This window comes from Aplidium turbinatum, chromosome 8 (genome assembly GCF_918807975.1).
Source record: "Aplidium turbinatum chromosome 8, kaAplTurb1.1, whole genome shotgun sequence".
Lineage (NCBI taxonomy): Eukaryota > Metazoa > Chordata > Ascidiacea > Aplousobranchia > Polyclinidae > Aplidium > Aplidium turbinatum.
Window position 1 is genome coordinate 4,903,178 of NC_137479.1, and position 26,225 is coordinate 4,929,402.

At 39.8% G+C, this 26,225-nt stretch overlaps 1 protein-coding gene and 1 non-coding gene across 3 annotated transcripts in view; both read right to left on the reverse strand.

Moving 5' to 3' along the window:
- The window catches only part of LOC145775960 (atrial natriuretic peptide receptor 3-like), a 176,913-nt gene that overhangs the window by 92,352 nt on the left and 58,336 nt on the right, over positions 1-26,225 (reverse strand). For both annotated transcript variants that reach the window (XR_014290188.1, XM_082587369.1), the window contains exons 4-7: positions 24,887-25,089; positions 6,908-7,099; positions 4,606-4,813; positions 1,179-1,347 (exon numbers count right to left, since the gene is read on the reverse strand). Coding sequence is in view for 1 of the 2 variants with exons in the window: in XM_082587369.1 (XP_082443495.1) it covers positions 1,179-1,347; positions 4,606-4,813; positions 6,908-7,099; positions 24,887-25,089 (772 nt within the window). In the remaining variant the exon portion in view is untranslated. The remainder of the gene's footprint in view (positions 1-1,178; positions 1,348-4,605; positions 4,814-6,907; positions 7,100-24,886; positions 25,090-26,225) is intronic.
- LOC145776490 (U6 spliceosomal RNA) lies at positions 9,737-9,842 on the reverse strand. Its single transcript, XR_014290275.1, has one exon. It is a non-coding gene; the product is annotated as a U6 spliceosomal RNA (small nuclear RNA).

Here is a 26,225-nt window from a genome sequence, read left to right on the forward strand (position 1 = left end):
CTTCACAATTTTTGACAACGGTCTGACAATTTATTATATTGCAAAGTTTTGGTTTATTCTTGACTTCTATAATTCTGTATAACAGTTTTTTTCTAAGTAGTTTGTATGTGACTAACAATTTGTTTCATTATACATTTTCTTTAGTATTTCAACGCCATTATTAAAAAAATTACTTCCTTTTCACTTTTAAATAAAACATGGCAAGGCAAGGATTCAGTGCTGAAGAAATACTGCAACATGTTTTACTGGATTCTGACGACGAAAGCCACGCGGATGATTTGGAGGATGTCTTGGAGCATTTGGCGGATGATTTGGAGCACTCTAATGATGTTCAATCAGCGTAAAATAAATGGTTTTGCTTCAGTCACAAACAGAAGTAACTGTATGCCATTTACGCCAGACGCAAATCGGTGATGGATATCATGCAGTGTCTTCTTCACAACTAATCAAATTACACGCACGAAGCTCATCAGGCGACTCTGCTTGGCGGCTTGGTGCCTTTGAATAAACAATTGTTGATCTTTCACTCTTTTTATAAAAGAAACCAACCAAGCACAATCTGCTCTCACTCCAGGAGCAAACCAACGAAATATTTCAAGGTACATGCTAAAAACAGTAGAATATCTCCCAAACCGAATTAGGTACAGCCACGGAACTTTAAATTCGTTTGGCAGAGTAATATTTAGGAAAAGTCAAGAAATTTTAGCTTATTAGCATGTATGCCCATTAAAATGCAATCGTTTGAAATTGACGCGGGCATATTATACCAGCTCGAGTCTTAATACGGTTAAGGCTTCCATGATCTTTGTCTGAAAATAAGATCTTCTTCAAGAGATGATCTTAAAATAGTCGATCGAGACATTGTCAGTGCACGTTTCACAAGAGGCGATGTGCTCTTTAATTGCACTTTTGGTTGTTAAGTTTGGGTGTGCTCCCCGGCCCTTGTCAACAAATGTCTGGTTGACATACCAATGTATGTCTGGTTTGCGTCATGCAAACAGCTAAACTTATACACAACATTCGAAGAAAGAGCAAAGGGGGTAGGCAACTTCAGTTGAAAATATTGGTGCATATTTCATTTGTTTGAAGACATTCTACTGCGATAAAACAATAGACATAAGATATGGAGCAATTTATTCTATAGCACTGAAACTGAGATACAAAATCACCTAGCCTACCTCAAATTTCTTTGTTTTGTTATTCATATCCAAGACAGAGTAGTTCATTTCTTGATCTCCTCTCTTTGATATCGTTATATTTCTTCCCAGACTTTCATACTCAATTCCCCACAAACGGCTGATAAATTCTTCTCCGTTGTCAAACTGGTTCGATCCGTTGCAAATTGTTCTGCAAAAAAACGCATTGTGTTGACAATTGAAATATAAAACGTAGACCTACTGGACTGCTCCAAAGGGTGTCCGACAAATTTTTCGTAAGCAATTGTTCGTAAAGCAATTCTTCGTAAGCAATTCTTCGCAAAACAATTGTTCGTAAACTTAATTCTTCGTAAACCAACTCTTCCTAAACCATTTTTTCGTGCGTGCAGTTGAAATTTGATGTATACGAAGAAATGCTTTACGAAGAATTGTTTTACGGATTTCATTTTAAGAACAACAGTTTACGAACAATTGTTTTACGAAAAACTGTTTACAAACAATTGCTTTACGAACAATTGCTTACGAACAATTTGCCTATAACCGCTCCAAAGAATGCACTCTAAGTTTTCAAGAATCACCGGTCACGGCACTAAAAACTAGTCAATTGTTTGATAATAACGTCGACTTTTAAATTCTGCTTATCGATTCGATATGATTTCAAACACCCTTGTTATTCTAAATCATCATCTTTTACCAGCTGCAGCTACTCAAGTCTTGTTAAATTACTTTACCCTTCAGTCACTGTGTTTTCAAAACATGGATCCACATTTAATGTCACCATTTTATGTCAATTTCCCTATTTATCCCACTTACAGTATGGCATAGTTGTCAAGTGGGCTTCTTGATTTTTAAACTCAACTTATCCAAACCCGTGTAACGGTATCTCAGAAACTAAGTTACTAAAAAACACGTTTAAAATCATTTTAAACGCAAGATATTTTCCTTAGATTTCCAACCATAGACAAATATTCACTCATGCTGAGTCCTTCCAGAGGCTACCGTAGGTTGCGTTCTATTCATTCATTATCTCCTTTTCAAAACTAAATAAAGACATCTACAATATCTTTCGCAAGAATCAAAATTTAGACTAAGTTCTCAAAGAAAATGAAGGGGTGTATCAGCAAGCATCAATAGGATTGACCCATGATACAAGAGAAAGATCCACAGAGGATACAAACTGATATGCCATAAATCAGGGATGGCGAACCACTGACCCGCGGGTCACGAAGTGACCCATCACAGATTTTCAGTGACCCACTTGTATTTTTTAAAATAATGAAATTTAAACAAATATTTCAACAAAGAATAAATGTTTCACTAAATATTTGTAATAAGGCCCCACCCTATTTTAATCTAGTACCGTACCGAATTGCCATATCCTATAGCAGTCTGACGCAACTAAAGCCGTAGTAGTGCGTTATCAGTATCACGGCAAGTGACTGGGTGCTTATGATTGATTGATTGATTGATTGATTGAGTGATTGATTGATTGACATTTTATTTGTTGCGAGTATAAACACACATATTCAACAAAAACGCATAAAACAAACGATAACGTAGAATGTATTATGTGTGGATACTGCAACGGGTGGCTGCGAAGTGACCTGGAAGGTCTTCTAGTCGAGCAGCCACCCTCAACAAAAGAAAAAGTAACAAATTAAACATCAATAAAGCGAGGTAAAAGAATCTAAAACATAAATTTACGGTATAATTGCTTGAATGAACACAAAATACATCATCTAATAAAAGTTCTACATAGACCTGAAGCCATCATCATTGGTAAAATGATAGTGGTAAATTTTTATAATTTTTTTTAAATGAGTTAGGTGATTTTTTTCTTATTTCCAATGGGATTGAATTCCAAATTTCCACTCCTGTGTACTTAAAACTACGTTGAAGTTTTGAAGATGAATATTGAGGAACATAAAAATTATCCTTGTCAATTGCATTTCTGGTATTGCGAGAATGAACATTTTTTGCTTTTTTAAAATAATTAGAAAAAGTACATGGTAGTGAATTGTTTTCAAATAAATGACGTAAAATGACTTTAGTTAAGCGAAAGTACGTGGTTGAGTGATTTACATTTTTTCGCTGATTTCACAATGCATTACAATAAGTTAAATACTAAATTGCAAGGCTGTGGAAATATTGTATTATCCATGTTTGGGCACATTAAAGCATTTGAGAAGAAACTCGTTATTTTTTCTGTAGACCTTGAACAAGGTCAGCTGAAATATTTTCCTCAGTTGTTGAAGCACTTTACAAGCACCAATTTAACTTATGAACAAAAGCAAACTGTACTCAACAAGTATGTTTTACTGACGAAAGAGGCCAAAAATGTAATGTCAGAAAGGTTTACCCAGTTCCGAAAGCTAGATCCTACATTGCAGTTCATTCTTTTCCCGCATGCAATTCAATTTGAAAATCTTGAATTATCAAACTTCGAATGTCTTCGTCTTCACAACTTGGAAATGGAAGTGATAGACTTTCAAGAATGTGCAGTTTGGTAAACAAAATTTGTAGACTTAAATCATCTCCTACAAAAAATTGAAATGAAAACGGATGTGGATGGATGTGACTTTCCTACTGTTGAAAACCATGCTGAAAATAGAACTCCCTGCCAAATTCGTTTGAAACTATGAAAAGATTTGCGGTAGCTCTGTTAACGTTCTTTGGTTCTTCATATTCGTGCGAATCTTTATTTTCGCACATGAATTTTATACAATCGAGCACACGGAATCGTCTCAGCTCAAATATGAGTGCTGCATGTGTGAAGCTAAAAACTACGGATGACCAACCAAGGATAATATGACTTGCAGAGAAGATGCAGCAGCAAGTTTCGCATTAACATGTAGTTTCGCATTGAAATGTAATTAAATGTATGACCCACTTTTGCTTTTTCAAGGATTAAGGTCTCTTTTGTGACCCATGCACTAAAAAAGGTTCGCCATCCCTGCCATAAATCAACAAGTGCAACCATGCAACACATTCATGCAACATATAATAGGAACATTTGGTCTAATTATTCATCTGAGGCCGTCGATACCTGGTTCAGGCAAGGCAATTGAAGAAGAAGAAGAAGATTATCCTCTCAAGTACATGTAGCTCCACACAAAGTGAAAATTACATGACTTTTAGCTCTTTTTATTTCATGTCTAAAGAGACATTGTTAACTGACTCTGTTCATTCTAACTAGACATTGCTTATCGTCCCTTAAAGAAATACAAAAGGGTTAAAAGTCATGTAATTTTCAGTTTGTATGGATCTACATGTACTTGAGAGGTTAATGACATTTTTTTATTCACTTTTAGACGTAACTATTTAACAGATCCACTCAATCAAAGAATGAGCATGTGTTTATCGAATTTTTTTACCCTAAGCATTTTGTCAAGTAAATTATATTTTATTTTGAAATGCATTGTTTGATGTCGTATGATTCAAAATTTACCTCAGTAACCCAAAAATGAACAGTCTCATGGAGTCGTAGTAATAACTAATAAATGGATTGACATATTCATTGTATTCTATTACAGTCCCATTGCTTGTGCTGTTAAGCTCCTGCTTCACCGAATCAGAAAATTGTTTGTATTCTGCGTTGGTCGGTGTGTGTAGGCTGACAACTGTCAAGGCTCGGAGGTACTCGTCAGTATGTGGATCTGTATGAGAGTAACAAATAATAAAACGGGATTTAGTACAAACAGACTTCGCATCACACGAAGCAAGACGCGTATCCTGTCATTGTACTTTATGGCGCTGCTGTGATAATGAGTGAGCACTGTGGCGTCAAAACAGGTTACATAAGAAAACAAGTCATCAAAACAGAATCTGTTTATAAGTGACAAATGATAAAATGAACAGAGGTTTTATGTAAACAAACTTTATAGCATAGCGAGAAGTGTTTGCAATTGGGGTTTACCCGAACCCCAAACCCGATTTTTTTATGTATTTCTCACTCTCCGAAACCCGCGTTGTAAAATTAAGACTCGGGTTTTCCAGACAGAATAGGAAAAAGATTTTGATCTAAAAAAGTTTCAAATCATTTAATTAAGCTGTACGCTAATCATACTGTTAGTGTTCACCCTTGTGTTTTGTGTTCATTTATCACAATATGTACTAAAGCATCATACAAAATTATCTTTTGCTGCTTCAAGAATGCAAAATCGGGTAGGTTCAATTTTACGATTTAAACTTTACAGTGTTGAAAAAGTGTAATAGGACACCCATTTGCCATTAAAAATAGGACCTAGGCTACTTCCTTAATATCAAGACTCAGAGGAATAGTTTTTTTAAGCTGCTTTTCCATTTCTAATATTAGTAGCGACGGTAAGGCTCGAGCGAGTTTCCCATGGTGAATGTGAGACGATCAAAGAGCTTTGTAAAGTTTTGGTGATGACTGATATAGAAATTGAAGTCGAATACCTTTTACATATAGAAAATGTTTACTTACATCAGGAAAAAAGCGGTTACGTTTCCTCTAAAGCTGGAAAACATGGACACAAAGATCAGTTAATATTTGCAAGACAGGTTGGAAAAACGTGTGGAACAGGAAATATGGAACTGATTCACTTATTCAAAGTCTCGCAGCTATACATGGACGGGTAGGCTGCTATCACCAAATTGGACACACAACAAAAAGCCCAAAATTGCATTCATAGTAAAAAAAATTGTGGAAAGTATCAACAAAGCACTGAATATTATGTGGAAGAAGATCGAGAAAGTGTTCGGCGTGAACTCATCAAAAGTTCGAAGGTTAAAACTCTTAGAGGCTTTCAGAGGAATTCATTTCATTTATGGAAAGTGGAAATCAAGACTGCGAAGTGCGAAATTGTGAGAATGGAAATGAGTCTTTTTCGAGCTACCAAGAAACACCTAGAAATCTTGAAAGCCCCCTATCATACCTTGCTTACAATCAGACCCATGTCATTGGTGCCCGAAAGAGCTTATATTCACCTATTGGACTATTTGTCACAAAATTGAGAAACAGACTGATGAAAGTTTCAACACTTTGTTTATCGTGTAGGAGTATTTTAAAAATCCCTTGAAAGCAATGTGTCGTAGCGATGATTTTTCATGATTTTAAGAAAAAAATGGCACAGAATAAATGGCACAAGGACATTTCTTTGCTGCATATGGAGTGAAGACTTCAGACAATTCTGTGCTGAGAAGAATGTCGGCACAATCTAGAATCTAAATCAGGGATGGCGAACTACTGACCGGCGGTTCACGAAGTGGCCAACCACTGACATTTCAGTGACCCACTTGAAGTTTCAAAAATAGTAGGCCAACCTTTTAAGAAGACGAGGAAGATGCTCTACGTTGAACAACAGCAACGCTTAAAGAATTTCTGCGAAGACTACATTGCGGGGTGCAAGACAATGGCACGGTTGAGATCTGGTATCGGTCATAGTATTCTCCTTAGAGATGCCTAGTGTAAATTATATGAAAAGTATCTCATTGAACTCCAATTCAGTAAGGAAAGGTCATTGTGCCATTGTTTCCTGTAGCCTACCATTTTCTCCGGTGTCATTTTTTCAGTGCACCGCTTGTCATAGCCAATGCATTTTATAAAATATTTCAGCAAAGCTTGAAGGTTGTAAACATTTGCTTAAAAAACTCACGGTTTGCATCTCACTTTGAGAAAAGCCGCTCTCAAAAATGCGTTTTGTTTTTCTCATCATCCTAACCTCGATTCATAATGCATAGTGAATAACGCTTACTAAGCTACTTGCATTTCAGCCTTCATACTGTACCTGTGAACTTAGAATCATCTGTCTTTGAAGTATCGTGCTCTATCATATCGTCATCGTCAGTCCAAACGTAACTGGTGTTGGAGTTGTATAAATCCAAGTAAATGAAAACGTATTCCCCAGTTGTCATGTTCAGTTTGTCTGCCACGAGCATGACCTTGCGCATTGCTCGACGCCCAATACACCACATCGACACTGAAATATTGATAATAGTTTGAAATTGATTTTAAACAGTATTTTAAGCCATAAGACAACCCAGCAGTCATCAACGTCATTTTTACACTGTTTCAACCAGGGCTTTGGAGCAGGCGTAATGTTAAATTGCTCCAGCTCCAGAGCTTACTTTTATCATAAATTAGCTCCAGCTCCTGTTCCGGAGCTTATTGATACCACTGCTCCGGCTCCAACAATATAAACTAAACCAAGGCAATGTCCACAACTTTCCTGGCTACAGGAACTACAGTACTTATAAAGCATAGCTTACACCAGGGCTCACCACATGCGGCCCGCCACGCTGTATCACTGCGGCCCGCGGAAGGTATCAACGTACAAGTATTACTAAAAATACTTTTCTTGAGGAGTTAAAGAGCACGAAAGCAAAAAAATACTTTCCGGGAAGCATATTTTCGCTTTGCATGCGATTCCACCGACCGACCAATCAGATTATAGTTCTAGGTGGGGGTTCTAGGTCCAATGCCATGTCCAGCTACCCTGTCCCAGTGGTTGAATAAAACGTCTGTTTTCGAATTTCGAAATTGTCTGTGAGCATAGGGTTGCTTATTTTAAGTTTGCAAATGTCATGTAAACACTAGTGTGCGTTTCACCCTTATTGTGTTTCACGAGCAGTGTTCTATTTGTGCAAGTTTTTGTTTGCAAAATAGATGGGTGTGCCAACTCAATTTATAATAAATTGGCAAAATACTAATACTATATACAAATTTAAAGACAAAAGGTGACAAAAGTAATAAGTGTTTCAGATAATTTTATCACTGTAAAATATAACGAACTCTTACTGTTAATTTTGCGGAAAAATAAAGTTTTTGTGAAAAGTGTCGATTTCGACACCAGCGGCCGTTGTAAGCATAGGCGCCGACTTTTCAAAAAACCTTGGGGGCGTGAAAGGTGATGACGTCATAACCATAACGCTATTTTCCTCAATTAAAATAGTCTTTGATCAAGTTTACTGTCTTGTGTATATTGACACCTAGGTCGCAAACCGAATTTATTAAAACCGCTGCTTGAAACGATTAGTTTTACGCATGCAGTACCCTAGTCGTAAAAATTTTGATATTGTTAGCTCATAATTGAAACAGTTGGAAAACAAGCCGATTCATTTCCTTTTCATGCAAGTGAATAACACCGATCAAGACAGTGAAATTATCGAAATAAAACGCAAAAATCATGATCTCAAGCAGAGTGAAATCCCACTATCAGTTTTATTAACCTGGTTTCGCTCGTTTTGCTAATTACTTGGTTTCGCTCGTTTTGCTAATTACTTACCTTCAAAGCGTTAACAAAGGCGAAGTGTTTTCTCTTCTTTTTTTTTTATTGTAAATTTTTCAACAGTTTTACTGTACATTGTGTTTTGATTTATTGTACATATTTTTCGCAGCGGCCAATAAACAATAAACAACAAACAACAATTATCTGCTGAAGTCTCAGTTCAAATTGTTGTTGAATCCAGTTAGGCTTAATATATACGTTTTTGTGCCACACAAGAGTGTTTCAATTTGATGGTTTATTTAATTGGGACATAGACAGGTCTAAATGCAGGTTAAATTTAAGTTCGCCTTGTTTTGCTGCTGTAGGTTTTGTTTCCTGTGTTTTCGTACACGGCCAAGTTGACGACTGTAGAATTATTATTAGACTGCACTATACCTCAGAGGTTGCGAGTGGTTTTGCGTTTTTGAAAATATATTTGCAAAGACAAAATTTGGGCAAACTTTGAAAATTTTGGGAAAATTTTGTTAGCCCCCAAAATGTTTTACACTCCTACGGCAATGGTAATAATTAATAAATATAGACGGTGTGTATACTTTGTAATTTGGAGCTACGTTTGTGCTTACCCATCTATAACTTTAACCGTTAGGTTTCCATTCAAGAATTTGTTGAAAGTGAGGGGAAGCTCAAAATTAATTCCTTGTTTCAGCTTCATTCTTTTATCAGAGGCAATCCTGTTACAGTTAATCTCTCTGAGTTTTCAGATGCTCCACAACTGTAACAAAGCTGTGAACTAGCTTGTTCCATGATTGTCTCAGGCAAAATAATTGTGACGCCGGATTGGGGTACTTTACCAGTGTTGCTCTACAACAGGGGTCACCAAATGGCGGCCCGCAGGCCGCATGCGGCCCGCCACGCAGTATCGCTGCGGCCCGCGGAAGGTATCAGCGTACAAGTATAACCAAAAATACTTTTCTTGAGGAGTTAAAGAGCACGAAGGCAAAATACTTTCCGGGAAGCATATTTTCGCATTGCATACGATTCCACCGACCGACCAATCAGATTGTAGTTCTAGGTAGGGGTCGTTTAAAGTTATTTCAATGCGATGTCCAGCCACTCTGCCCCAGTGGTAGATTAAAACGTCTGTTTTCGAATTTCGAAATTGTCTGTAAGCATAGGGTTGCTTATTTTAAGTTTGCAAATGTCATGTAAACACTAGTGCGAGTTTCACCGTTATTGTGTTTCACGAGCAGTGATCTCTTTATGCAAGTTTTTGTTGGAAAAATGGGTGGTGTGCCAACTTGGCAAAGTATTACATATAAATTTAGAGACTTTTTCTGATTGTATTATGAGAATATTTAGCTTAGTTCTGCAAAATGTTTTTTTTTTAAAGAAAATATGGAACGCTTCACGGTTTGCGTGTTATCCTTGCGCAGGAGCCATGCTAATATTCTCTGTATCGTTCCAATTATAGTATATGTACTGCCGAAGCAAGTACTGCAAAATGTTGTTAATCAACAAATTCTTGCCACGCTGATGAGCACCGCAAGTGACAGTTGTCTATAGTAAAAGAAAGACGGTTTTATAGACTCTCACAAAAAGGATGAAAAACCAACTCATTGCTTTTTTAGAGGGAACACTGTTCAAGAATTACGATAGAATTAGGATTTTTCGGTGATTTCCACAAGCGTTTGTTTCATGGTACCTGGTTTCTTTTTCCCTGTTATTGGAGCCTATTTTTCGCTGATGTTTTTGCAGGTCACTATTGTTGCCTGTATTGTGATGTGTCAAACATTTCCTTGTTTACTGAAACTGTTAATTGCAAGATATGTTTTGTGAAGCGAAGTAACAACACCACTCTTGCTTGGCGATGAATATTCTGATGAAACCGTTCGCCTCGCTATAAGTGCACAAAACAAGTGGCTTCTATTTATTAGGCATTGTTTAAAAAGTCAAAACTGTTGTAAAAGGGGCTTGTCCTGGCAGTAGCGTTATTCGATTAATTTTGTTGCTGCGGTATTCTAACAAAAATATGAACAACATTTAACGCTGGATACTGGGTACGAAATGTGTTCTTTTCTAGCATAAGAGTCAACCTCCCTAACATTTTATTAATGCCGGCCGCCACACATCTCCCTAGTGCCAAAGTGGCCAGCATGCAAAAAAGGTTGGTGACCCCTTCTCTACAGTCTACTGTACATCACAGGATATGCTGGTAAAAACGTTTCAGCAATATTCACATGCACGATGTAAGCAATTGGTTGGTAGCAAAAACAGCCTATGGACATTGAGGTTATGACACTTGGTAACAAAATATTTTGATATTCTCAACAGAGGTTGCTTAACGTATCCATTAGCATTTCTGATATATATCTTCCAAGCTACTTACAGTGGTTTTAGTGTTTGCATTTCTCAAGAATTTGAACATTAATTTTTTAAACTGACGAGTCAACATGCACCTTCTTGACCATCAACAAAAACTACTGGCAGAATTGTGAATTTCAAACTTTTTATGAATTTTCCATATCCAAATATGACAGACAACCTCCTGCCTGTATAAGTGTATATGTTTAGGGGAAAGGTGTGTATTTTGAACCCCTTAAATAAAAATAAGCACAACTCAGCCAACTTCTGGTCAATGTGTATTATTTTTCAACTAGATGCAGTCTAGGCACTTGCAAACCAGTGTAGAAAATATAAACCACGCATAATAAAAAAATACAGAATAATTAAGCAATGAAAAATGTTCAAAAATGGTCCAAACTACACATATGGTGTGTATGTAATTTGAACCGAAGTTGCTTGAGGTCTTCGCAATGAAATTTCTGGATGACGGTTCAAGAATCCCCTCAGCCAATCTTTTCCAGCCAGATCCTTTTCACTGTTGAAGCGGGTATTGATATTATTGGCAGACGCAATGTCATATGCAAGCTTATGGCCCTTAAACCATAAAATCTTGACTCCATTTCCAAAACATGTTTGACCAGTTGATCATCAATAATTTCGGGAAGATCAAGTTGTCGACCAATGGTTTTTGACCTTTGTATAGCATATTTATTGGTAGCGTATTATTGACATGTCTTAACAATATAGCTTTGGGAATTTTGAACTGATGCCATGCTGCATAACGTAAGATGACTGGTCCAAATTACACACTGCCATGCACTGTTAAAAATTACGAACTATAACCGTCGTACTTGGTTATAAGTCTTGTAATTGATCACAACATCTCCTCATAGGTTAAAGATATTACCAACATCATATCAGTCTCTAAAGTCATGCCAATAACATCTGAGCGCTAAGCAACCAACTCCCCAAAATAACTTCAGCATACCCAAAACCACAAATTCCAATCTCCCATCCAGGTGTCTAAATCAAATGAGCTAAGTTTTTCACATCCGGGCTATTATTATTTTTTCTTTTAAGTTGTTCAAAAATATTGACAAAACGGTTTTTATTTTTTGAGTTAGGGGACTGGTCCAAATTACAAACTGGTCCAAGTTACACCACTTTCCTAAATATTTTTATCACCGTTTTGCTGCAAAATTGCACTAATCAAAAACGACAAAATCCAGTGTTTGGCTGTTTTCTCTCAACAAGCAGCTAAGTCTTAATTTGGTCCAAAACAATAGGCTATTTGCATTAGGCTACTTGGATGACTCTGAGCTGATAGTTACAAATAGACCATAGGCCTACAGTTAAATGCATATAAATCATTTTTAGGGGTTTTCATCAACCATAGTGTTTTTAGTTGCCTCCATTGTGACCTCACTATTGTATTTGGAAAGCTACATGTAAGGGTGTCAAGGTTCTGATTTCATCCTCAATTTTGTATGGCCACAAAATAGCCTAGTTGTGACACAACGTGCCTGCTAATCTCTGGAACTGCTATCAACACGAGTTACCTCAAAAAGTAAATTCAATTACACGAGGAAGTGTTATTGATTATATTTTAATTATTTTGTTGAGTTTGATCAAATGTTTATGCTGACTAATGTGAGCATGTGCCATTGTGCCTGCTACGTAGGCTACAGTTTTGTATCACTCAACTTTTTAACCCAGCCCCAGCCTTTTCAATCCAACTTAAAATGCATGTTTGCTGTGCATTGTAACTAACACACCAGCACATTCTCATTAAATGAATAAATTTTGAAAAAAGAGCATTACTTCTAGAGTTGGCAGATGTCAATGCGAAACACGCAAACTGTTTATAAGCCGCTGAACCTATCGCAAGTGGGTTGGTTTGGAATCTTTATCCTCGGACTGACAAAGCCTTGATGGGTTATTCCCGATAGTATCGAATACTTGTTGAAGCTTTTGACAAAGGACAGGTTACCGAGATTGATAGAGTGAAATTTCCGATCGTTAAAGTCTTGTTGCCGGGAAATTATTCCATCCATTAGGTGCCGTTGACTGTTGAGTGGAGAGCAGTCCTTAAAATGCGTTGCTCAAGCGCACACCCCAAAAGTCGAACCAATTCAGTTTGATCTTGAAGCTTCATCGTTCACGAAGTCACGCGCTAATCAACGGAAGTATCGGGGCGGACGACTGAGCTATCAGGGCGGACAAGTTTGCGCCAGCCTCCAGTAGGCCTGCCACCATTGTGAATTCGCTTCAAGTCCTGGAGTTAAAGAATATCTTGATGGAACTAATTAAATTAGCGTTTGCACAAATGCAAAGCAATCATAGGTCAGGCTTGCCATGCAGAAGGCTCGTGACAATATTTTCAAAGGTGATGATATAGACCAGGGGTAACCAACCAGTCGATCACCATCTACTGGTGACCACGAACTGATCTCAAGTCAATCGCTTGATATCTTGTCAAAATCAAACGTTTTTTCATACAGTGGCTTCCAATTAATTGTCTGGCCTACTGAATACGTAGGCGGGCTCAATGCATTGAGTGTAAAGCTAGCTACAAGGTAAGGGTAAAGTTGCAGTCAACATGGTGAGTTTCTTGAACTTGTTTCAAAGTAAGCTGCAGCTGATGTCAAGCAGGCTGCAGCATTGAAAACTACACAACTTCCCTCATACGCAAGCAGAAGTACAACGTCAAGACAACGGTGTGACACAGCTTGATAGTGCACGCTGTGATAAGCAAGTGCAGAGCATGTTATTGGATTAAAAAAATGAAGGGGTGTGCCAGCAAACATGTATAAGATTGGCCCATGATACAAGAGGAGGATCCACAGAGGATACAAACTGATATGCATCAATCAACAAGTGAATAAAGAAATAACAGTTAACCGCTCAAGTACATGTAGCTCCACACAGAGTAAAATTTACATGACTTTTGACTCTTTCTTTATTTGTTTAAAAATAATGTCTAAAAAGACATTTTAACTCTTTTATGTTTGTTAAAAGTCATACTAAAGGAAAAACCTGACTTGGCGATTTTCCACTTTCTTTGTGTTTAACATGCTACCATAAAACGATTTTAAAAATAATTTGGCGCCATTGCGGTCTGACCACCATTGCGCGCGTGCTTTTGTCAGAGGTTTCAAAACCGGAATGGACTTAATCAGCGAAGCGTGCGATCACGCAGTCTACGTCACGAGCGACTAGCAATCAGTTGCGTGAGTTTCAAATGGCAGATCTTGTTCTTCAAACAGTAAATCAGCTTCTTTTACATAGATTCAACGTATTCAGGCCTTCAATCAATGTAAAATGAAAATGTATAAAAACAAGTTTTTGAAAGCAAACTCCACAAAGGCATGTGAAACAATTTCAGTTAGGCAATTCAGAAGGCATGAAGTAATCAGCATTTTTTACATGGATTCAACGTTTCCAGGCCTTGAATCAATTTCAAAATTCTTGGAACGCAACACGTTTGAACTTTCCAACCCAACGCGGGAAAACACTTTTGAAAATGCCGCTGGAGTCGCTTGTGACGTAATTCTCGAGCAGATTTTCCACTTCTTGGTCATTTTGCAAAATATAAAAGATAAATGAAACACTGGACTTTGCGCCTTGCCAGCGCCATTGAAAACAAATTTTTTTCAGTAATTTTTTATGAAATGTATTCTTGAGTGTTCAGTTTACGCATTTTAATGCTTAATTCCCGTTTGAAAATTTCATTTAGTATGCGTTTAGAAATAATGTCTAAAAAGACATCATTAAAAGATAACTACGGACAGCGGCCAGTGTTGCGATCTTCCGATCTCTTCAGCGTAGTAAAATGAAAGTGAAAAGTTGTGTTGAAAAGATGGTTTCTGAGAGTGATATAATAAGACAATGAGAATTGATTTAATTTTTGATTTCAGACTCCAGCGAAACGTAATTTCACTGCCAATTGGAAGAGGTGACTTTTTTGAGAAAACTTGTGCTAAGCAATGACTGTAGTGTGGTATTTAAGTCTTGCCTAATTAAGTCTTGCCTTGTCTAGCCTAATTTGTTAAAAATAAAAACTTGAGAAAAATACAGAAATTTATCATTAAGCTAGGACATAACAATCATCTGAGATGTATCTAAAATGCAAGACATTAGATACTAGTGTAACATCCATTTATTGAGTTTTAAAAAACTAAGAAACGAAGTGTACCTACAAAACACAAACCATAAATATAAAGCGAACAAAGTAGATCTGCTTCACACAATGAGAAAACTGAGAACTGAGCGCTGAACTGAGAACTGAACGCGAACTGAGAGAACAATCAACGTGAAGTGCTCTATAAGCAAAGAAACCAGAACGTATAGGAACATGTGATGAAACATTTAATAACCAATTGAGGCTTTTATTCACTGAAATATAGAAACACAAAACAATAAGAACTAAAGACAAACTGATAGTAGTAGGTAACGTAGTAGGCATACAACACAAACTTCTACTGTAACATATAGTTTCAAACATGAGACTGCGACGCTCTGGGAAAGCAGTTGAATGGAAAAATTGCTTGTGGTGCCAGAGGCATCGCGCTTCTTAATCAAGCAGCAGATGACATAACTACCAAACACAAATTGCAGACGTTGTCAAGACTTAAATACCACAGAACATATGTAGACTAAACGAAATTTAACAACACAATTTTACAACAACTAGCTGCACATATAAGCATTAAGATTCAAAAAATGAAGGGGTGTACCTGCATTAGGGTGTTGCATTTTTAAAAAAAATTTTGATTTTAACTTTGGAAATATAAATGGGAGGTGGGAAATGGCCAAAAAATGAAGTAGAAAAAATTTTTCAAAAAAATATTAAAGTTTAGGGGTCCCACGCTCATCCCGAAATTTTGGGAGACTCGCAACTAGTGAAATCTGGATACTTTAGTTAAATACGTATTTTTTGGATTTAATAAGGTATGCAACATATTGCTGCAATCAGAATTTTATGAGGAATAAACTGATGTAAAAATAACATTCACTTTTAAATGTTTAAAAAAAAAATTATTTACACATGCCACAATTTTAGGTTATAAAAGTGCAACAACAATGACATTGAAAGTCGGCTATTCAAAGTTTATTAGATGAGCAACCAGCAGTCAAGCATTATAGTTAAAAGATCACAGTTATCAATTCCTAAAGCAGTGGTTCCCAACCTGTCGTCTGCGGACCCCTGTATGTCCGTGAGAAAACATTACGAGTCCATGATTACCTTGATGAATTTTGGAAGAAAAAAAAACGAAAAACTACTTTCATTTCTCTCATTAAATTTGCTTACATTGAAAAAGTTACGGCATGCCACTTTGGGTCACCTTAATATTCAAATACTGGTGACATTTCTTGAACAATTCATTCATTTTCTTATTTGAGCAAGTGTTTAATCTGATATTTGCCGCAGGAGTCATAGCCGCAATGCAATATGACACAGTACAGTAATTGAGAAGCATAATTATTACAACAGTCAATAGTATGTTAATTGAGTTTCAGGCAAAATTTAGGTAGGGTCCGCAGAATTAATAATTTGTCTAAAGGGGTCCGTGACAACAAAAAGGTTGGGAACCACTGTCCTAAAGGAAAGTGAATAGCTAGGGCACAATTATTGAGCCTTGGAAAAATATTCTTCACACAAATTATGTTATTTATTATCATGTTTTCGAAAAGTAAAGTGATGACTCCAGAAGCTGTTAACATTGCGACAGCATCGGTTAATACAAAAAAACTACTTTTAACCAATCCTGCATTCTTTGACATTACCAGTCAGTGCTCTCCTTGCCTTTCAGTTGGTTCACCAGGCCACTGGATGTCTTTTAAAGACAATCAAATGGCAACTGAAAGGTTGATAGGAAATTTGACCAGATGCATTCAAAACAGAAAGGTGAAAGACAGCGACGATAATATGACAGATGCTGAGATGAAAGCAACAGACAAAAAAGTTAGAGCATAATTATGTTCTCACTATGACGTCAGAAGCAAGTCATAAATACTGTGAAGACTGGAGACACTTGATAAAACTTGTTTTTAACACCTTTCTTAGGACTCGCTTTGCATTGGATCGTGTTCGTGTATTTCGTTTGTTTAATGTAAGTTACAATTTTTTACAACTTTTACCATGGTTAGTTTTTATTTCATTTCTAATTTTCTAGTGCTAAAAAGTTTGCTTATTTCCAAATGGATTGTGGCCAAAATTCTGGTTAATATGATGTGGTACTTGACCTTATAATATGGGGCCAAGCATTCAAGCAGTCTACCAGTCGTGGGGCCCAGTCCAACAAAAGACTTGTAATAGAACCCTAAAAGGGTTTCCAGTGTTGAAGTGGTCAGACAATATGTCTGAAAGACATACATGTGGTCCCTCTGGTTCATATGCATAAATAAATATTAAAAAAAGTGAATTGAATGCAAAGTTTTATGTTTTGCTAATCGCTTGCTAATTTTCTTCAAATTTTGAGATTAGTGTGATCTTTGCTTTGTTGGTAAGATTAAAATTCAGAAGGTACGGTAATTCTGCGCATCCTCAAATTGAAAGTAAGAGTGGTTGCATGTAGGGCTTGTAGGCTAACAATCACTCAAAATTTGTTTTTTATGTCTAAGTGGCCTTTTATTTTATGTTGTTTACGAGGCAGCCCATTATAATACAACAAATCAATGCAACCACTAGGTTGCAGAATAAGATAGTTCAAATATATGTTGTAGCCCAAGCCCATCAAAAATTTACTTTTTAAAATCAGGTAAGTGGTTGCCGAGTTAGAGACTTGGGCCGTCACTAGGTGGTGCACTTCATTCGCATAACTAATTTTTGATTTTGGACACTATACTAAAGGTAGAAAGATGGTTGAAGTGTCTATTCCACCATTTTTGAGGATGCAGAATCCAAAAATGGCTTTCTTTTTGATCTAAACCAAGTATTTTAGGAGGTATTGGACGTTTGTAAAAATTAGTTGTATTAATGGAATGCCTCTAACCTATTCTGCAAAATAAGAAAAAAATCTACTTTTAATCAGTTGCCTAAAAATTTTCAAAATCCTATCAATCTCATTTTTGTTTATTGCAGCTCATTCTACATTCAATTCCGACAAAAATGATATGTAACATGACATATCTATCATTTATAATGTAAATTTCACAACAATTTAAAATGTTGCCATTCGCGACCAAAAATGAACTTTTCGGGGTAAGCGTGGGACCCCTAAATATTAATATTTTTAAATAAAAATTTTTTTGGTGTGGTTTTGGAAGATTTCCCACCTTACAATCATACTTCCAACATAGGTTGTAAAATTTGCAACACCCTAACCTGCATACATCTATAGGATTGGCCCATGGTACAAGAGAAGGATCCACAGAGAATACAAACTGATATGCATCAATCAACAAGTGAAGAAGGGGGAAGTAAGAGGGGAGGAAGACAAGCGGGGAGGAAGACAAGCACCTTCACGTGGTCCCCCCCGTCAGTAACATACGAAATTATACAAAATACGTATGCGAAACGAAGCTTGTCAAACAAGAGCTAATGAGACTGTTCAGCGCAGGGTGGGTAGGAAAATGCCCTTTTCAGGGCACGGCAGTGCTCGCACTGTCGAAAAGTACCGACGACCCACCGTACTGCAGCTGAACACCGAGGGCATCACGGCCAGCAAGCTCAACATCATCGAGCACCTGGCCACCAAGCATCAAGCCCTCATCATCCTCCTCCAGGATACTCACTGTACATCTGTGGATAAGTTGGTAATAACCAACTTCACACTCGCAGGCGCAACCTGCAGCAGGAAACACGGCCTCGCCACGTTTGTCCATGACCGGCTGAGCTGGTCCTTGGTTGACCAATCCCAAGCTCAATCGGAGATCGAGTGGCTTTGTGTAGATGTAGCAGGCTACAACATCGTCAATGTCTACAAGCCCCCACCTTCGCGGATAACATCAACAGCCATCCCAGTGTTCCCCCACCCCAGCCTCTATGCTGGCGATTTTAACTGCCACCACACTGACTGGGGATACAACTCCATCAACAACGACGGAGATAGTCTGGCCGCTTGGGCAACCAACAACAACCTCGCCCTCTTATACGATCCTAAGGGCGCACCGAGCTTCCACTCCGGTCGTTGGAACACTGGCACGAACCCAGACCTGGCTTTCGCAAGTGATGACCCCGATGATCGCCAGCCGGACAGACGTGTGTTAGAGAAGTTCCCAAGGTCTCAACACCGACCCTCGCTAATCACGGCCCCCTTGCTTGCCACACCTATTCCGAGCAAGCCTGTCAAGCGATGGAACTTCAGAAAGGCCGACTGGGAATACTACAGCTTCCTCACAAACGAAGCTACGCAGTACCTCCCATCCCCACACACCATCAAAGTGGATGAAGCCTACCAGGACTTCTGTGATGCAATCATATCTGCGGCAAAAGACTCCATCCCGCGAGGTCGACGGAAAAACTACATACCTTGCTGGGATGTGGAGTGCGACAGGCTTTACCGCGACTTCCTCCGTTCCCCCCAGGGCACCGCCACCACCAACTCAGCAACAGCCCTGCTGGAAAGATTGGATTCAAAGAGGAAGAAGCGCTGGACAGAAGCCATAGACTCAATCGACTTCACGCACTCCAGCCGCACAGCTTGGAGTACACTCAACAACCTCACTGGCAGATCACGTGCCTCTCGTCGCCAATGCCCCATTTCAGCAAATGCCATCGCCTCACAACTTGTGAAAAATGGAGTGCACAGAACGAGAGACCGTGAATCAGACAAGTCCGTCCTCAAGGAAATAACGGACCTCTGGAAGGTCCCAACACCTGTCGAGGGCAACATCTCTGGTGAGTTTACCCCAGAAGAATTTGCCTCCGCCCTCCAGCACCTAAAGCCAGGCAAATCCCCGGGCCTTGACCACCTATGCCCGGAACTAATACTCCAAGCTGCCCCCTCTATGAGGTCCTGGTTAAAAGAATTCCTTTCCTGCTGCTTGCGTCACCTGCGCATCCCAAGAATCTGGAGAAGAGCCCTAGTGGTTGCAGTCCCAAAGCCGAAGAAGCCCCCAGGGGATCCGAAGAGCTACCGCCCCATCTCTCTGCTCTGTATCCCCTTCAAGATACTCGAAAGACTTATCTACGCCCGTGTCGAACCGATAATAGACCCTCAGCTCCCTCGGGAACAAGCCGGCTTTCGCCACGGAAGATCAACTGTAGACCAGGTCACCCTGATGACCCAAGACATCGAGGACAGCTTCTCGGCAAAAAAGAAGGCTGGCGCCGTGTTTGTCGATCTCACGGCTGCCTACGACACTGTATGGCACAGCGGCCTTACCTGCAAACTACTCCGTCTCCTTCCTGACAGGCACATGGTCCATATGATTATGGAACTTGTGCAAAACCGCAGCTTTACCCTTTCCACCGGTAGCGGCCGACGAAGTAGACTACGTCGACTCAGGAACGGCGTCCCACAGGGCTCTGTCCTGGCTCCCCTCCTCTTTAACACTTACATCTACGACCTGCCTGACACCATCTCCAGGAAGTATGCTTATGCAGACGATCTGGCTCTCCTGCATCCAGCCGGAGATTGGCAGTCAATGGAGAGGAACCTAAGCCAGAACATGTCAACTATATCAACATATCTCCAGAAATGGAAGCTACAGCTCAGCAAAGCAAAGACAGTGTTCACGGCCTTCCACCTAAACAACAAGGAAGCAAAACGTGAGATCAACATTACCACCGATGACGAACACCTCCCCTACTGCGCCGAACCTACCTACCTCGGCGTAACCCTGGACAGGTCACTCACGTACCGACGACACCTGGAGTCACTGCGCAAAAAACTATCTGCGCGCGTTGCACTTTTGAGGCGGCTGACGGGTTCCGGCTGGGGAGCTGATGCGAAAACCCTTCGCACAGCTACCTTGGCCCTTGTCCATTCTACCGCTGAGTACTGCGCACCAGTGTGGTGCCGCAGCTCTCACACCCGCCACATTGACACCGCCATCAATGACGCACTACGCACTGTGACTGGATGCCTGCGTCCCACTCCAACGGACTGCCTTCCCATCCTTGCAGGCATCCAACCTGCTGAGCTTCGCCGTAAAGGAGCCATGATTTCCCTTGCTCGTCGCGCACTGGACCCCGACCACCTCCTCCACAGTACATTCCAGCGCCTACCTGGAGGACAGCAGCGACTGAAATCAAGACGCCCATTTGTGCCCGCCGCACGACAGCTTCTGAACAACGTTGAAGATCTTGGAATAAGTGCGGCACACTGGACGAACTACACATGGAACATGGAGTGGCAAAACAACACCTCCCGACTCCGTGATTTCCTACCCGACGTCGATCCCCACCCTCCGGGAATGTCCCTCGCAAGACTTGCGTGGGTCCGGCTTAACCGCCTACGAACCGGCGTCGGTCGCTTTCGTTCAGACATGTGCAAATGGGGCCTGGCTCCCTCACCGGGATGCGAGTGTGGCGCCACAGACCAGACAGTAGATCATGTCGTCCATGACTGCCCAATCCATCAACCACCACATGGAGCGCTTGGACTGAAGGCCCTGGATGACGAGACTGTCGAGTGGCTGATGACATCATGCCCAAACATATAGTCCAGAAGAACAGCTCATACGACGAAGAAGAACAAGTGAATAAAGAAATAACAGTTAACCTCTCAAGTACATGTAGCTTCACACAGAGTGAAATTTACATGAGTCATGTAAATTTCACTCTGTATGGAGCTACATGTACTTGAGAGTTTAACTGATATTTTTTTATTCACATGTTATTAGAGTTTGAAGGCGTTTACTGACTTTTAGGCTATGTGTTATTCATTCACATCGGTGAAAGTAGGTTGTTGATGTTGGTGACATTGCTGCCAAAACCACACTACTTTTCGATTTGAACATTCGTCCTAGACTCCTAGAGCATGAGATTCTGAATTTGAAAAATTACAATGGCAGATCAACATTCTTTCAACGTGGAGCGCATGTGGTGTTATCAAAACTAGTGGTGGAGAAGTATCCAAATTGCAGATGCGCCTTCAACCTGAGAGCTCTTTCGAATCGAATTATTTCTGCGAGTCTACTTTCGAAGACGAATATCATCCGGTCCAAGAACAGTGCAACAATGATTGATGGCAACCTTGCAGCCTGCCTACGCCTTTCAATTAGCTTCGACACTCCTAATTGTCACAATCAATGCGCACAGCCTCGCGACGGGCTGCTTTGTGTTTTGACCGAGCGTGCTGTTTTGATTTGGAATTCTTGAGCGATGTGTTATTATCTGTTACTGTCTTGTAGTAACCTTTGATTGCGAAATCTTTGTTATTTAACGTACTTCCATAGCATTCTGTAACATGCAAACCTGGAATATTCTTGTGTTTTTCACAATTGCCAAATGTCGTTTGTCATGACGTCATAAGGATGTTTACAAGTGGATCTTTGATTGCGAAATCTTTATTACGTAATGTGTTTCTAGAACATTCTACCCTACAAGCAAATCTGGAAGCTTATTTGCTTGCTTCTCATGTTTTGCCAAGTGCAGGGTTTATGACTTCACAAAGATGTTTACGCGTAATGCAGCTTGACAGAACAATGAGTTTTGTAACATTACGTAACCTTCTCGAAGTTACTAGACCAAACAACCTGCTATAAATAGTGGTGTAATTTGCATTTTTATTATGAGAGATCATTATTGTAGTAGTGGTAGTTGGCAATAGACGCAACGATTATTGCTGATCGAGAGTTGAAGTATTGAATACGAGTAAAGCAAAGTTGATCTTAATGTAATTTCTGATTTAAATTAGAATCGTATGATGATGATGGCGTATGAGCGATCTTTCCAGGCTAGATTGGAGGGCAGGAAATCATCAGCCACCCAGCAGTCTCGTCGTCCAAGACCCTCAGACCATGCGCACCGTGTGGAGGCCGGTGGATTAGGCAGTGGTAGATGACATGGTCTGCGGTCTGTTCCGTGGCACCACACTCGCATTCTGATGAAGGAGCCAGGCCCCACTTGTGCATGTCCGAACGAAAGCGGCCGACGCCAGTTCGCAGGCGGTTAATCCTGGTCCACGCAAGCCTTGCGAGGGACATCCCTGGTGGACGGGGATCGGCGTCGGGTACGAAGTCACGGAGCGTGGAGGTGTGATTTTGCCACTCCGTGTTCCACATGTGGTTCGTCCAGTGTGCCGCACTTAAACCAAGTTCTTCTGCGTTCTTGAGTAGTTGTTGTGCGGCAGGCACAAAGGGGCGTCTTGATTTCAGCCGCTGCTTTTTCGGTGGTGGTTGCTTGAATGTTGCATGGAGCAGATGGTCGGGGTCCAGAGCGCGGCGAGCGAGAGAAATCGTGGCTCCTTTATGGCGTAGCTCAGCGGGTTGGATGCCTGCTAGGATGGGTAGGCAGTCCGTTGGAGTGGGACGCAGGAATCCAGTCACAGTACGCAATGCGTCGTTGATGGCGGTATAAATCTGGTGGGTGTGAGAACTACGACACCAGACCGGTGCGCAGTACTCAGCTGTGGAATGAACAAGGGCTAGGGTAGCTGTACGAAGAATCGTATGAGAAGCTGTACGTGGATTACGTTAAACTCGATTAATAGTTGTAAGCGTTGGAATCTATTGCTGTTCACTGTTACTGTTAGTTTGATTAATTGCTGGAAGTGCTGAACCATTCGTTACAGTCTTTCAAACATTTTCGCTATCATTTCACCAGTAGAACTATTCGACATTTAATTGACTGCTTTTCGGTTATAACCCATTAACCCTTAGGCGGTTGGGCTCTCTGGAGTCTTGCTCAGTTTGGGGGGGGGGCTGTCGATTCTTCTTATGCTTTAGGAGTGATATCTCTGTTATTTTTTAAAGCACGGTTCCAAAACTTAGGATTCACTTTGTAAAAATATTCACGTTGAGCATATCCGAAAATTAAAACTATGTGAGTTTTAGAACTGCTCATATACGTTGAGATGTTGAGGTGACTTATGACGTTTGGGTTATTTGGTATTTTTTGGTAGAGTAATGAAAAACATGCATTGCAATGTTGTGATTAAATTTTTTTTACATAATCTCAATTTGAATCATTTGATTAACGAACCATTTGTTTAACGAGGCCAAATTAATTACTTTCATCCAGCTGGTGGGAAAATTTTGTTCAATAGAATATGAAATATTTCAGAGGATGTGCTGAGAAATGCCTTATATCTCTCAATTTATAACCTTTATTCGCTCAAAATTTCAGCTCAATAGAGGTGAATAAAAGTCAGGAAAAGTCAAGAAGTCACATAGTCGCAGCCTCAGTGGTTTTAGAGATACAAATGTTGATACAAAAAAGTTGAATTGACAGCCCCCCCCCAACCTTCAAAGGGTTAAACTACGTCATTGAACCTTTCCAAGTCTCTTTCCTGGTAAGAAATAAAAAGAAATGGTGACACTAATGCGAGAACGTTGCCTTTTCGTCTCAGATTTTGCACTAACGCAGGAAACGATATCCCTTCTTCATAACTCAAAAATTTACCTGTTTTATTTATTCTTTCTCTTTCTATCCTGCCACAGGAGAGAGCCTATACCTGCAAGTCCTGCATAACCAAATAGTGAGTGCCATGGTTCGACGTTCGAAAAAGCGCCGGTTCGACACCGCTTAAAACATGTGCCTGTGTGTTTGGCAAGACACTTAAAGGCTGCTTGAAAGCGAACACGAAGATTAGATTCCTTGCTCTCACATCCACTTAATCCAAATCTTCAACTGCCAGAAAAATTAAAGTTTGTTCAAATGCGCATGTACGACACTGCTGTAGTGTCGACTTCACTGGTTAGGTTTTGGTGAAGCTGAACAACTGGCATGTTGGTATTCGTTCAACTGCATATAGGCCTACCTAAAGAGTTTTCTTGTAGGCTACATATAATCTATATTACTAGTTTTAGTTTTGCTAAAGAAAAGCAAGTAAGCTAATCTTCCTGAATCTTCAATAGATGTAGGTTGACATATTAAATAATGGTTACCGCTCATGTTGATGATGATGATGGCGTATGAGTGATGATTGATAACGATTTGTACGAATTTGCGATGTTGACGCTAATCTGATAAATCTCAAGGGGGGTGATTACTTACAAAGTACATCTTAGGTCAAAAAAGTTGGCCACATCTTTTCTAAACTAGATAATCGACCAAAAAAGTGTTAAAAAGGCTTATAGCTTTACCTCGCGCAAACTTCCGTATTCGGTCTTTTAAGATTTCCTCAGCAGAATTTTCCATGAGGGTGTCTGTAATATGATCGATAATCTCATAATCTCCTCTAATTCTTGTCCAACCCACGGCATTGAAAGCGTTAGTTACTCCTCTCAGTAACGTACCACAGTCGGTATTTCGTTTAAATTCCAATGACGCTCCGTGTCCGTTCAAGCTACAAAAGTATGAAAAGTTATTGAAATATATTAGAACTACTCAAAAATCTAGTCTATTGGTGGAAACATGGGGGACTATTAAATTTTAGCTTAGGAGTAACAGCATATTTGCAAAGTAACTGAATTAGTCAGGAGCAGTTGGTTTCGTTCTAAGGACTTAAAGTGAGGAAAAGCGAGTTATTTCTCTTAATTTTTGTAAACTTTCTCTTTTCCTTAAAGTGTAACTGCACGATCAAATTAACATCGGCTAGAATCCATTGCCAAGACGTCCGGTACGGGATGAAAAACTTACTTCCTTACAATTGAGGCCCACAGCCAAGAAACCGACCTTTTGCCCACGCTCTCTAGCGCTTCTCTCTCACGCTACCTGGAAGTGGCAAACTCGTCTACGCCACCTAGCGATATGACGTCACTTGTAGTCGAACTTAGTGGAGACCAAACTAGACGCGATAGGTAAATGCGCTAATTTATAAGGTATCTATAATGAAGACGCATCTTTCAGCCAGCATATTATACAAATTTAGTTGTTGATGCCTGTGTGCCAGGAGTGGTTTGCGATACCCATCGCCGAAGGCTAGTTTCGTAGATTGGAACTGGCAAACTTGGTTATATCGAAAAGATTTTGTATTGTACAATAACGCTTTAACGATCAGTTCAGTTCAGTTTGTTTTTATTTCTGACCATCACAACGAAAAAACGATATATGGCAAACATAGCAGAGGTCTAAAAAAAGGTAGAAGCGACAAAACGCGGACGTTATAACGTGCATGATACCAAAGCAGGACAATCAGTTTAAAATATGGCACGGTCGCAACATCATTGGGGCTGTTTTCTGAATCCAGCATAATCCCCATAGTCGCTAGGGTATTTTCTACGAGTAAAAGAGACAACGCAGGATGGTAGCACGACTCTGTTCGACTTGCCCAGAACTTCTCCATCCAACAGCCACTCCAGCACGTGCCTATAAGCGACCAGCCTGAATTGCCTGAGAGACAACAGCTTCGTTAAGTATGATTGGAACAATTTATTACGCAACTAGCTTTTGAAAGGCTGTTGAACAGTAAACAACAGTAAACTCACTCATTTGACAACTTTCCATTGCAAAGTCTGGGCTTTTCATCTTTTTCCCAATTTT